Here is a 13,301-nt window from a genome sequence, read left to right on the forward strand (position 1 = left end):
TGCCTGCGTGCGTGCACCGTTACCATGGCAACAGACGCCCCTGGAGGTGGCTCAGCAGGCGGTAGACGCGGACGTGCATTGCGTCGGGGTAAGCACGCTGGCGGCCGGCCACAAGACGCTGGTCCCCGAGCTCATCAAGGAGCTGAGGAACATGGGCCGTCCTGACATCATGGTCATCTGCGGCGGAGTCATCCCACCCCAGGTGCCCCTCCCTCACCCAAAGACACAAACACACACACAAGTTTATTTATATATTGCATTTCATACACGGGTAATTCAACAAAAGCAAAGAATACCAGTAATAGTAAATAAAAGCAGAAAAGGGCAAGAGTTGAACAATAGCTTTAAAAATAATAGACTATAGAATAATTAAAAGATATTAATGATACAGAGTGCATCTGATTACACACATTCACTCACAGACACTCACACTCACAAGTCTTCCTAGTTAAGTTTACTTCAATCGCACATGCACATATTTGTACCAGTCCCCACCCCCCACCCCCGTGCGTGTTGTGGAGTTATAGAGTAGGCTAAGTAAACAATACGTTTGCAAAGTTAACTTTGACAAGGCTGGCGGCTAGCATTATTATAATCAAAAAGTCCTTTGCATAGAGGTGATACTTCAGACTTGATGCTCCTGTCAACAGGAGTGGTCTGGGCGTTTTTTTAAACGTAGGCTAAATGTTCCATTCACTAGCCCAAGCAGTGCTGTCTCGTCTGCCTCCTTCAGTCACTATAGCATACCTGTCAACACTCCCGTTTTTCCCGGGTTTCTCCCGTATTTCAAGGTCATCTCCCAGCACCCTCCCGTTTTGTTATTTCTCCCGGAAAACTCCCGTAATTTGCATGGCCATCAAACTTCATTTTAAAATCATTGATCCATGCAGGTTGCCAGGTTGTGTATGAAATACACCCTACACATACACGATCACTTAGTTTCAATTTCAACTGTTTTGTCATAGGCTAAAACCTGGCAACCCAAAACCCAAATAAGGAAGCAGGTGCCAACTACGCAGCCTGAGTCTCGTCGTAAGCAAGCGGGCTAGTTGAATGGCCTACTCCAGAACTAGCTGTTGTGAAATTGTTGGGAATTTAATTGATTGACACATCACATAAACTGTTATTGAGTGTTGTTAATACACTGAACTTGTTCCCTCGGAACCAAATCTGACAGCAAGCAGCTTTGGAGTTTTAGAAGTAGGCTGCAGGCAGGCAGCTGGATACATAACTGGCATGCGTAAGGTAATGGTAAGGTAAAAGCAACGACCGAAATGCAGTTTTGAAACACGTGTATGAAACGTATTAAATATGTAAACACAGATCCGGTATAAACACTGCATCCCAGCCCCCCCACCCGCCCGGAAAAATTTTTCCCGTTTTTGGAAAGCTAAATGTTGACAGGTATGCACTATAGCCAGACTGCACTGAGTCAAATGTCACTACAAAATGCGATTAATCAGCGTTACTGTTTAACGCATCATTTGTTATGTAATTAATTAATCGAAATTAACACGTTATTTTCACAGCCCTACTTAAAATGTATTATTCCTAGCCTGCCCAAACATTTTAAGATGGAAAACATGTTCTCAGTATGACTGGACCATTACAAGTTTGTACTGTATGCCCATTGGTTTTACATAAGGCCCTTACTTAGGGGCAGCCGTGGCCTACTGGTTAGCACTTCGGACCTGTAACCGGAGGGTTGGTGATTCGAACCCCGACCAGGCACGGCTGAAGTGCCCTTGAGCAAGGCACCTAACCCCTCACTGCTCCCCCCCGAGTGCCGCTGTTGATGCAGGCAGCTCACTGCGCCGGGATTAGTGTGTGCTTCACCTCACTGTGTACACTGTGTGCTGTGTGTGTTTCACTAATTCACGGATTGGGATAAATGCAGAGACCAAATTTCCCTCACGGGATCAAAAGAGTATATATATATATATATATATATATATATATATATATATATATATATATACTTCCCAATCAGTATTTTGTCTGCGAATGCAGTACTTTATTATTGTTGTGCTAATATTTGAGGTCTCCGCAACAAATGGAGCACATGAAGATATTTAGGATAAAACAAAGTGTGCTTGCATTTTCATAGGACTAGAATGGTATGTGGGTTAGCTAGGAGGAACACGAAAATCTATGTGGGAATAGCAGTTATTTAGTGTACCATATTTCATTCATAGATAAAATACACTTACTTAGTTGCACTGTATACCAGTGTTCTTTACCATTGTTGAGGTAAAACAATGATTTTCTTCTAAACAATTATCTATTTTTCTGTTGCCGCTTTTTGCCTATTAGCCTATTAGTGAAACTTTTACTGAAAATCGTAACCTTCTCTTGTTTTATCCTTAATACATTCCTGCTCATGAATATTGTCAACATAGTGTATTTTAAGTGAAGAATAATGATTGATACCAAATGGGTACAAAAACATGTTTATAATACTCTCTGTCCCTCTTTTTGCAAATCTAGGACCTTATGGAAAATCAAGTAGCAAACAAACATGTAATGGTTTATTCATACTGAGAGCATGTTTTCCTTCCATCCTACAAAGTTTGGACTGGCTATGAATAATCAAAGTCAAAGTCAAAGTCTGCTTTATTGTCAATTTCTTCACATGCCCAGACATACAAAGAGATCGAAATTACGTTTCTCACTATCCCACGGTGAAGACGAGACATATTTTACCAATTAAGTCCACAGACAAACATAACATTCAAGTAAACAAAAATACTTTACAAACATAGTTTTCCAGATGTGTTATCTGGCATCAAAAAAGACTAAGTAATGCCAAGGGCTGAAAACATACACAAGAAACATAGACAACAAAGACATAGGATTTGAACAGAAATATTTCACAGGCCTTGGTTTTGGGTTCCATTCATGATGTACACAAGGTTTGATTAAAAGTGGAAAAAGCACGGTTTAATCACGCACATCCAAATCCTACAGGTGCAGGATCGAAGATACGGTTCAGAGAAAGTAGGAAGTCTGAGGAAGGGCCGTAAGGGCTTGAAACGTTACTATTAAAACTATTTGAATGGGAGCTCTCCAGTGTGCGGATCTTACACTTTTTCTTTGATTAAAAGTGGAGACAGTGCAGCAACAACCTCATCTGCTTTGACACGCAATGACCCTTCTACAAAAGCCCCACACTGACAACACAGATGCACATAGTTGCAATTCTGCTTCCAGTTGAAAGGGCTATGCCTTTGATCTATGAGCCAGCCCTGTGAGTGGTAATTTGCTCATTATCTGTTCAGGGTATAAATGCTTTGTGCGTGGTTGCACATTTCCTTGACTCTCTGCTACTGATCTACAGTAGCTGCTGAGCCTGTGACCCTTGGAGTACGTGCCTTTGTCGTCATTATTGAGTGTTTGCTGGAAAGACAGAATGTGTGGAGGCACTGATGTTAGCACCGTGCACGGCTCATAGTAAAGTCACAATCTTTCACACCTATTGAGGTTGTGTGTGTCTGTGTGTGTAGTCTTGCTGTGGAATTGAAGAGGTCATTCAGTAGTAGGCATTGTTTAGTCATGTGATGTGAATGCACAAATTTCCATGGCTACAGGCGAAACAAATTAGGCCAATTAGGCTTCAGAAGATGTTAGCACCGTGCATGGCTCATAGTAAAGTCACTATCTTCATTCACACCTATTGAGGTTTTGAACCTACGTCACAATATCAGATCACTATTTGTTTACCACCGGACTGGTAGGCAGAGTGGTAAGCAAGGCAGATTGCAGGGTTGCATAAGCTACACATAGTTACAATAGGGAGGGAAAGTAATCTCATCGCCCCGCTACTGGTTGCCTTCTTACAGCTTAGTGGAGTTAATGGGATTCTACATAGCATAAAATCGTGAGAGGATCGTGATCTCAATTCTAAGCAAGAAAAGTGTGATTCTCGGTTTATATAGAATCGTGCTGCAGTAGTGGCAAAAATAATTTTTCTAGCACAAATTCCTTTCATTTGGCCTAAAATGGACTTTTAAAATGATAAATTTCATCCTGGACATGGAATATATCATTGGAGGAAGGCATGTTGCAAGCAGCAGTATCACAACCAAATTTCTAGTCCCATAGTCCCATCTTGATGTAGGTAGAATTGTCAAAATAATAGTAGAGTGCTTAGATTTGTGGGATGTAAGACCTTTTAAAATCTCCAAATCCCTTTCTCTGCGCTTTAGTAGCGGTCATGTTCTAACGTTACCCCCTCTCTATCATTCTCTCTCTCTCTCTATCTCTCTCTCTCTCATTAGGACTATGAGTTCCTGTACGAGAGTGGGGTGTGTTGTATCTTCGGGCCAGGGACCAGAATCCCACAGGCAGCTGTGGAGGTCGTCGACAACATTGAGAAAAGTCTGGAGAAGAATCGGCAGGCCATGTAAACACACAAGCTATATTTAGAATGCTGGAATTTGCTGTGGCCTTCTGACACAAGTGTTTAGAGAGATTTTTTTTTTATGTTTGTAGCAGCAGGGGTTGAGATTTAATACAGAAGCCAGAATAGACTTGCCTCTTTCCACTGGTCTGAACTGCTCTGAATTCATACTCATCATTGCCATCACTCTGAACACTTTAATGACTGTTTGTTTGAAGTAGCAGGGGAAGATATTTTATTCATAGGCTAATGTGTACTTCTGTCTATCGAAGCGATTTCTGACTCGGCAGCCATTTTTGTAAAACATATTTTCAATACTTACACATGAGGACTTTATTTTAGTTTTTGGGTTGAACATGATTTTTGTGACATTTGACTAATTTCTATGTGTGATGTCAATGAAGCTGCTGTAGCCCTGTTGTCTTTCCACTGAACCGAATCTTGGCATCATTCTGAAATACAAAAATGTTGGTTCATTTTCAACTTCTCATTGACATTTAATTTTGGCCATCCTTATTCAATATTACACTCAAAAGTAGGCTACTTATTGTTACAAATGATGATGATCTGTGTGTAACGTCAGATCAGAGATTGCCCCCCCCCCCCCCACACACACACACACACACACACACACACCACCACCCCCAGGGCAGGATCAAAGCCTTCTGTTCTCTGATCCTGCCCTGGTTAAGGTCCATTCGGCGTATGAAAGTGTAATGGCGCGAGGCAATTTTCTCTCTCCGTCTGTCTCCATTCTTCTCTCGCTCTTCCTGTTCCCATTTCGTCCTTCCCTCACTCCTCTCTTCCTCCCTCCCTCTCGCCCTCCCTCACTTGCTTTCCTTCTGTTTGACTGTTTCCCTTCCTATCTCACCACACTCCATCGCTCTCTCTCTCTCTCTCTCTCTCTCTCTCTCTCTCTCAAACACACATACACACACACATAGACTTTATTATCTGTGTCCCGCCCCATTGATGGGAAGTTGGGAACCTTTTGCATCCTAAACCACAGTGGAGTCCACTGCAAATGTTCTTGTGTGTGTTTATATCAGGCCCAGTCACACACATTAATTGACTTAGTATTACTCCCCTGTTGTTGTTGTTGTTGATGATGTTGTTGTTGTTGTTGTTGTTGTTGTTGTTATGCTTTCCCTCTATGTTTCCCTCCCTGTTCTTTTTTTCCTCTTCTATTTCTTGCTTTTGCTTTCTTCAATTCTTCTTTCTTTTTTCAATCTATTTTCATCTCTTCTTCAAAATAATAATAAAAAACTCATGACCACTATGATTATAACCATAAAGGGTTGGGTTGTAATCCACATCAGGCCGGATCCAAGTCAGACTCATTCCGTCTGCTTTTTGGCAGAGGACCATGATCGGTCAGCTAAAGACTGGGGCTGTAATGTGTCAAGGCCACTTATTAGCCCTACTCTCCATTGTGTTGTCACTTTGGCAACTGAGAGCACTAATTCTGCCTTTGCAATAGTAAGCTGTCAGGACTGTCTGTTTGCCTGTGCCTTTTGCCCAAGCTGCCACCTCCTCTTCCACAGACACATTGATCTAATCGAGACACATATTTAGTGGATCTCTATGGACAGTTTAGCATTGTTGGGGAAAAAATAAGGAATCTTAGGGATTTAAAGATCAATCAAATAACCTCTGAAAACATCAATATCACTAATAATCTGTGCGGTCTTTGAAAAGCTTTTAGAGCCACCTCCATTGACATGGCTTACCCATGCAAACTGTATTGCATTGATTTGTCATTGAATGACAAAACCACAGGTGTCAGTGCAGACAAGGTTTTCTGGAAGATTCCCACTGCTTGTTGTAAGAGCATGAAACATTGACAAGCTAGTAGAGAAAGAAAACATTGATATTCTAACAGTGTTTCCTCTAGGATTTTTTTAAGCAGTGGGGGCAGGCCCGTCCGAACACTCCCCCCCCCCCCCCCCCCCCCCCATCCCAGCACCACGGAACTGACAACTGACACTTCGCTGCAACACAAACAATTATATTTATTAACCTCTATTCACGCACTCTATTCAATGAGGCATTATTTTCAGTTGTGATTGAACTGTATTTTTGGAGAATCTACAACAGGTCTGCAAAATGAATTTTACAAGAAATTCTTCGTGGGGAAAGAAGAAAATTCAAAGAAGCCTTGCTGTGCACATTTAATTTTTCTTTTGGAAAAATAACTCCAAGGCTCGGTTATAGGGGAATTCAGAAAGAGGTGGTCCATTGATGCTGAGTAGCATACATGCTGTTAGATCAGGGGTGGGCAAACTTTTTGGCTCAAGGGCCACATTGGGTTTTGAAAATTGCCCACAACAACCCCCCCCCCACGACACATACATAAAAAAACTATTGTTTTTATAGCCTATAATTTAGTATGAAAAGTATTTCTTTTAAAATATGAATTGCTGAATTGAAATACTGCTAATTTTATGCAGTTTAACAAATGTATAAATTGTGCACTGTCGCTTTAAGACAGTCGCTTTAATTCACGTTTATTTCTCAATGATCTTCTGCCTGCACCGCTATGGCTAGTGCTGTGCCTATGGCTGGGCCCTCTCACAGTTTTTAAATGGTCAGTAGTGGGAACTACGGTTGCCTTCATGATTTCCTTTTAAAAGTTTCTTATAAGAAGGAGATATCAGTTATCAACAATGGCAAGCCAGCTGGAACCTGCGGCTCTCTCTCCCTCTCGTGAGTGCAGACGCGTTCCCAATTAAATGGATCGCATAATGTTCACGTTAGATCTGCTGCAAAGGAGATAACTAAGAGTTAACTTAGTTTAACATGATGTTATCTCTATTTAACATGATGTTTTGACATTGACATTGCAAACGTTCTCTAAGGAGAATGAAAAGCAGTTTGCAGTAAGGCTAACCAACATCGTCTCTATCGCAGGAAAAAAATAGCGAGCAGCCTGATAACCAAATGAAATGCTCGGCGGGCCGGATGAAAATGCTCGGCGGGCCGCAGTTTGCCGACCCCTGGCCTAGGCAAAGCATTCTGTAACCTAATTCGTTAGAAAATTAAAAAAATGGTTGCACTTCTTTTTGCTAATTTATTTTCACATTTAGCAACAAGGCTAACAAACGTTTAGGTCGTGCGGCCTTTGTGCGTCTGTGTAGCCCAAATCATTAAAAAATAAACTTTTCCGTGTCATACAACACTATTTACTTTAACATCATTACATCTATTACTACATCTATAGACTATTTCCAATTTGTATTATATTAGTGACTCACTTATCGTTTTAATGTTTCCAGATGCTTATCAGGACGTGAGCTGTCAGAACTGACAAGTTGAACGTTGTCTTATTAAAACGGACCCACCGCGGTGACGTTTTTGGTGGAGTTGTTGTGTAATAGTGACTCAGAAGAAAGCAAACGTTTGGACAATAAGCACATCAACACACTATGTGGAGTTAAACTGGACAGCCCCAAACCTCTGAATAGTTCTGCTTGTTGTTAAATTGCAATGTTAGCGGCCGCCAACGGGGGTGCATAATGTCGGCAGGATCATTTAAAAGGCAACTGCGACTATTGTGCGTCTGCCCCATTTCTGATACCGTGGGGGAAGAAAATTAATTCGTGACGGGCCGCCACTACCAAATCAACATAGAGGAAACACTGTTCTAATGGTGGAAGAACAATGCCGTCTTGAGAATGACAACCTCTTTAATTACCTTCATTTTCTTAAATGTCCCAATTACAGAGTGTCCGTCCTCTCTCTATTTTGTGTAAATTGATGAGTCTGTGAACAGTGCCGGGTGGCAGCCCTTGACCTGGCTCTTAGCAAAGACCCCAGGATTCTGTTTTGGTTTGGTGTGTGATGGATGTGGAGGACAGTGAGGGTGCAGCCAGTCTTTTTTTGGAAGCGGGGAGAGAGAGGGGTGTGTGTGTGTGCCTGCGTGCGTGTACATAATTAGATTTGGTCAGGCCTGTTAATCAATGTTAAGGCATTGCATGTGGAAAAAGACTGATTTGGTAGGTTTTAATCGGTAATTCATGTCTTTGCTGGAGGGAAATATCATCTGACATGCATCCTCATGTCTCCACATGACTGGATTGTTGATTGTTTGAAGCTTTGTACTTTGTCAGAAGAAATTAATACAGATTTCCATAACTGATTTCTTTCAATTTCACTGATAATATGAAATATTATATCAATCCCAATGGTGTGAGAAAAACTGGGGCAGATTGTACAAAGAACACATCTCAAAGGTGTCTTGTTTTTATTGTGAGAAAAAACTTAACTGAATAAATATTTAAATAAGGAAAAAAAAACAGGACCCTATTGGTTATTTGAAATGTATCACTGTGGGATCGAATGATGGCTGTATTTGAATGTGAATATTTTTTTTGAATATTTCCTCGAACATGACTCTCAGATCGGCAAGTCTGCTGCATTACCTCTCATTAGGTAAAGAAGACCTCCAGTCTGGACAAATCTAGTTGGTCTTCAACTGATGTCTGCATCTGAGGTAATAAAAGTCATAAAAGTCTCCTCAGTCCAACCCATAGGAAAGCAGTTTGATATGTGATCTCCCAGAGGAGAAATAAGGCGAGATTAGAATAAAAGACTTTTGAGATCTTAAATTGAACTTGGGCTGAGAAGTAGAGCTATTTTGCAGCTGTGAAACGGCCTTCCTGTTGTCTCAGTCCATGTGTGATTAAGTGAGATCTCAATAAGAGCTGATTTATTTTTTCTTGTGACACAAAGAAAAGACAGTTTTGAGGGCTCCTTCCTTAGCAAGTTTACTCTGAGATAATTTAACCAGAGGCACTAAACCATGGTCTTGGAATACACTCCTAGATTACGTTAATTACTCCTGGCTGGCTCGGCGGCAACCTGGGGGGCAGCCGTGGCCTACTGGTTAGCGCTTCGGACTTGTAACCGGAGGATTGCCGGTTCGAACCCCGACCAGGAGGCACGGCCGAAGTGCCCTTGAGCAAGGCACCTAACCCCTCACTGCTCCCGAGCGCCGCTGTTGTTGCAGGCAGCTCACTGCGCTGGGATTAGTGTGTGCTTCACCTCACTGTTCACTGTGTGCTGAGTGTGTTTAACTAATTCACGGATTGGGATAAATGCAGACACCAAATTTCCTTCACGGGATCAAAAGAGTATACTTATACTTACTTAATTCTGGATAATGTCGTATATCAGTATATCAGTATACCTCCTTGTTTGTCATGCTACTGAGAACCAGGAGACAAGGTGATGCTCTGAAGTGCTCACCTTTAAAATGACTTCTTTGACCACATAATTCCAAACAAACGTCACCAGGGAAACCAAGTGGTTTATCCACCGTTCTTTATTTGTTCACGGCAAATGATACATTCACTTCTTTGTCGATCAGCAGACATCACACTGGAGACATTTTGCAAACGCATATTTGTTTGACACACCATGTAATAAGCACTGGAGCTTTCTTTCAAAAAGAAAATGAAAGGTTCAAAGCGTAGTGTGTTACAAATTCTTCGGACACACTGCTCTGAGAAGAACACATTCAGAAGGGAAGAATAGGGTTCAAAAGAACATACCCATACAAGTCCGATGTGTCTGACAGCAGGCAACATATTAAACAATGTGCAAGTTAGAATAGATTATAGTTAGGTGACATTTAGTCATTCAATATTTCAACATTGTAGGCTAGGACCTGTTAGAGCAGAGAACACACATGAGTTGTGTTCTCCATGAAAATGACACTTATCTGAATATTATTTTGGCAACACTTTACTTGATGGGTGAGTTCATAACACATTCATAGCAGCTGTCATAAACTGCATATAAAGCATTCATGACTGTTTCATGAGACATGACTCAACATTCATACCAAACCTTTCATGAATGTGGAAGACAGAACGACGACAACTTGTCAAAATAAAAGTACAACAATCGCAAAGCAGCACTGCCGTTTTTGTTCCAAACCTCTTACCTGATCACATCACAGTTGTCGTCAATCTGTCTTCCACATTCATGAAAGGTTTGGTATGAATGTTGAGTCATGTCTCATGAAACAGTCATGAATGCTTTATGTGCAGTTTATGAAAGCTGCTATGAATGTGTTATGAACTCACCCGTCAAGTAAAGTGTTACCCATGTTCCTTTCAACTCAGTTCTCCCCTACTAAGGAAAACAAAGAAGCCAAGACAGTTTCTTATGCGACACCATTTTCTCAAAGCACATGAATATGCCTTCATACCACGCCCTACCTAGTAAAAGGCCAACAACCCTGATTATACTTGTCTGATGCCATCTTAGTCAATTACAAATGGGGAATCACATACACACACATTTTAGGTGTTTTACCTTAAATTTACAACATGTTAAACTCTCAAAGGAGACAGGGCTATGGATATACCTGCGTATTTTCTATTCCTTAAACAACCATGTGATACCCAATCCACATTCTGTGTGATTCTTTGGACAACTTGAATACTTATAAATAATATTACCATGGCATACACATACAGTGATTGGAATGTGCAGATGCTAGATCCGTTTATTCATAGCAATTAGGGCTGAACGATTTATTGCATTTGCGATAATATCGCGATATGATGAAACGGGATTTTCAAACCGCAAAGGCTGCGATTCATAATATGTGACGTCAACAAAACGCTTGACGACGCGCCACCGACTGTTAACACCGACCACTGAAGAAGCAAAAAATGTAAACAAGAGGACCAGCTAACAGTGTCAAGAAAGGTCTGATCACTAGAGCTACTTTGGTTAAAAAATAAACCTCTTCATTACCTTTTGCTCGAACCTGCCATGCCCCTGGTTCTAGTTCATAAATACCCTGTGCTGCTACTCTGGCTGGTAACTTCATTCACTTGTCCAGCTGACGATTAAAACTCCACGACTGTTTAAACTGCACTCATCTGTGCACTGGGGACTTTTTTTTACTGGAGTACAGTGACAGTGGGGGCACTTGCATTTGCGGCACAAACATTTCATCTCACAGGTTCAAGTAGTTGACACAGCTAACCACCAAAAACCCAGCTGTTCTAACATTAGCTTACCAGCTAAGGCTCTAGGCTACATACATGCTGCTAACTGCTGATAACTTTGCCTGTTTAAAGAGTTTTGTCTCCGCAATTGGCTTTGTTGTGATATGAACAAACTAGTTAATTTGCATGCATGCGTATTGCGCTGCGGTGTTGATGATGCTAACCTTTAGTTAACACCTAGCCGAACGGTCTTTCGGCCGCATTTATTTGCGCTACAACAATCTACAGTAGTTTGTTCCGATTCACGTGCAAGTAGCCTACAGAGGAGAGGAGCAGGTCTGTGTGTGTGTGTGTGTGTGTGTGTGTGTGTGTGTGCGTGCGTGCGTGCGTGCGCGCGCGCGCGCGCGTGTATGGAGAGCACAGGACAAGGAGAAGCCGTGTCAGTGCCACTACATGTAGACCTATTTTTTAACTAACGAAAGAAGATCATATCTACATGAAATAGAAACAAAATAATAACGTATCAGAATCATTAAATGTTTACAAGGCTGGAAGTTCAACAAATATAGGTCTACTAATGTGATTAAAATAGTTAAATAAAAATTATTTAATTCATCAATCTTATTCAATGACCTAATGCCATCATAACATAGGCCTGGGCTCCAGGAAAGAACAGTTTATGTTTAACTTATCTAATTTTGTGTTGGTCATACTATAGAATAATATATTGCTTGTCTTTGTTGAATAAGACCGAAGATAAAGAGCTTAAAAATAATCGCATATCGCATCGCAATCGCAATATTGGTGAGAAAAATCGCAATTAGATTTTTTTCCAAAATCGTTCACCCCTAATAGCAATCTAGACTAAAGATCATCAATTTGGGAGTTTTGGCACATAGGAGGGCTCCGAATAAATGAACTGATTTTCTCTTTAACAGGGATGTTACATTCTGACGCCTGTTTTGGATCGAACTTCAACTTATCACAGATTACTCACTTATCCACTCATTATCTTGAAATAGCAACCAAATGTGAAGAAATATCCATTATAACATTATGCCAGAATCACCTATGCTTTGTGTTGCCCAGATATTCACCAATGTTAGCATATAACCCAGCTAGCTTTGGACCCTGTTCAGACCACACTCTGTTGTAATACCACTATAACCTCAATGCAATGCAGCTCAAGTCAATAGTGAGTGAGCCATACTTTTACACATAACACCATTAAAGGTACAATTAACAATTGTTAGTTTGGCTGACCAGCCAGTCAAATTACATCTCTACATTCTGTGGCCCAAGCACCATGTTGATTAGTGCACGTGGCATGTCTCAGAGAGCTAATGGACTATGAATAAAAAATGCTGCTGCATTTCACTTGTGTGTATTGCATTACAGTTGCGAACATCACTTTTGAATTTAAATCCCCTTTTTACCATTATCTGAGAATGCCTTAGAGCCTTTCATATAGCCTAGCTCATAGCCTAACCCAGTTAAACAGACATAAGGTAAATTATTATTCAAGAGCAGAACAGTATAAAAAAAGATCAGTAAGAACAAAAAATAAATATCTACTATTACTACTACTAAATATTTACTCATACTGTATGTTGAACGCAAAAGGTGTAGAGTTTTTGGTGGTAGACACTGAATTGTGCAGATATAAAATAATACTGATGGAATAAAAATCCTTCATGTTCATGCCTTCGCTGTTTAAGAGAATTACATTTTTAGAAATTTGAAGACACTACAGTAACTTCAACGCCAGCTGCACCGACACAGACACACACCCGCACGGATGCACATAGTGATATCCCTAAAGTAAAATGTGGCGACCATACAACAGCTGGAAGTCCTGCTGTTCCCAACGTGGTACTTTGTCATAAATATAGTGGTCGAGGTTTTTGATTTGAATGGATCAGAAAGTTTATTGTCCT

General features: G+C 40.9%; 1 protein-coding gene across 1 annotated transcript in view; it reads left to right on the plus strand.

The window, feature by feature from the left end:
* mmut (methylmalonyl CoA mutase) overlaps window positions 1-8,537 on the plus strand; it is a 60,165-nt gene extending 51,628 nt beyond the window's left edge. Inside the window, exons 12-13 of the mRNA XM_076272117.1 lie at window positions 35-202; window positions 4,278-8,537. Of these exons, the coding sequence (XP_076128232.1) occupies window positions 35-202; window positions 4,278-4,406 (297 nt within the window). The 3' untranslated portion in view covers window positions 4,407-8,537. The remainder of the gene's footprint in view (window positions 1-34; window positions 203-4,277) is intronic.
* The last annotated feature ends 4,764 nt before the right edge of the window (window positions 8,538-13,301 follow it).

The sequence above is a fragment of the Alosa pseudoharengus genome, unplaced genomic scaffold, assembly GCF_046254945.1.
Source record: "Alosa pseudoharengus isolate Yale_2024_CS ecotype anadromous, Long Island Sound unplaced genomic scaffold, YU_APseudo_1.1 YU_APseudo_1.1_scf_7, whole genome shotgun sequence".
NCBI classification, from domain to species: domain Eukaryota; kingdom Metazoa; phylum Chordata; class Actinopteri; order Clupeiformes; family Clupeidae; genus Alosa; species Alosa pseudoharengus.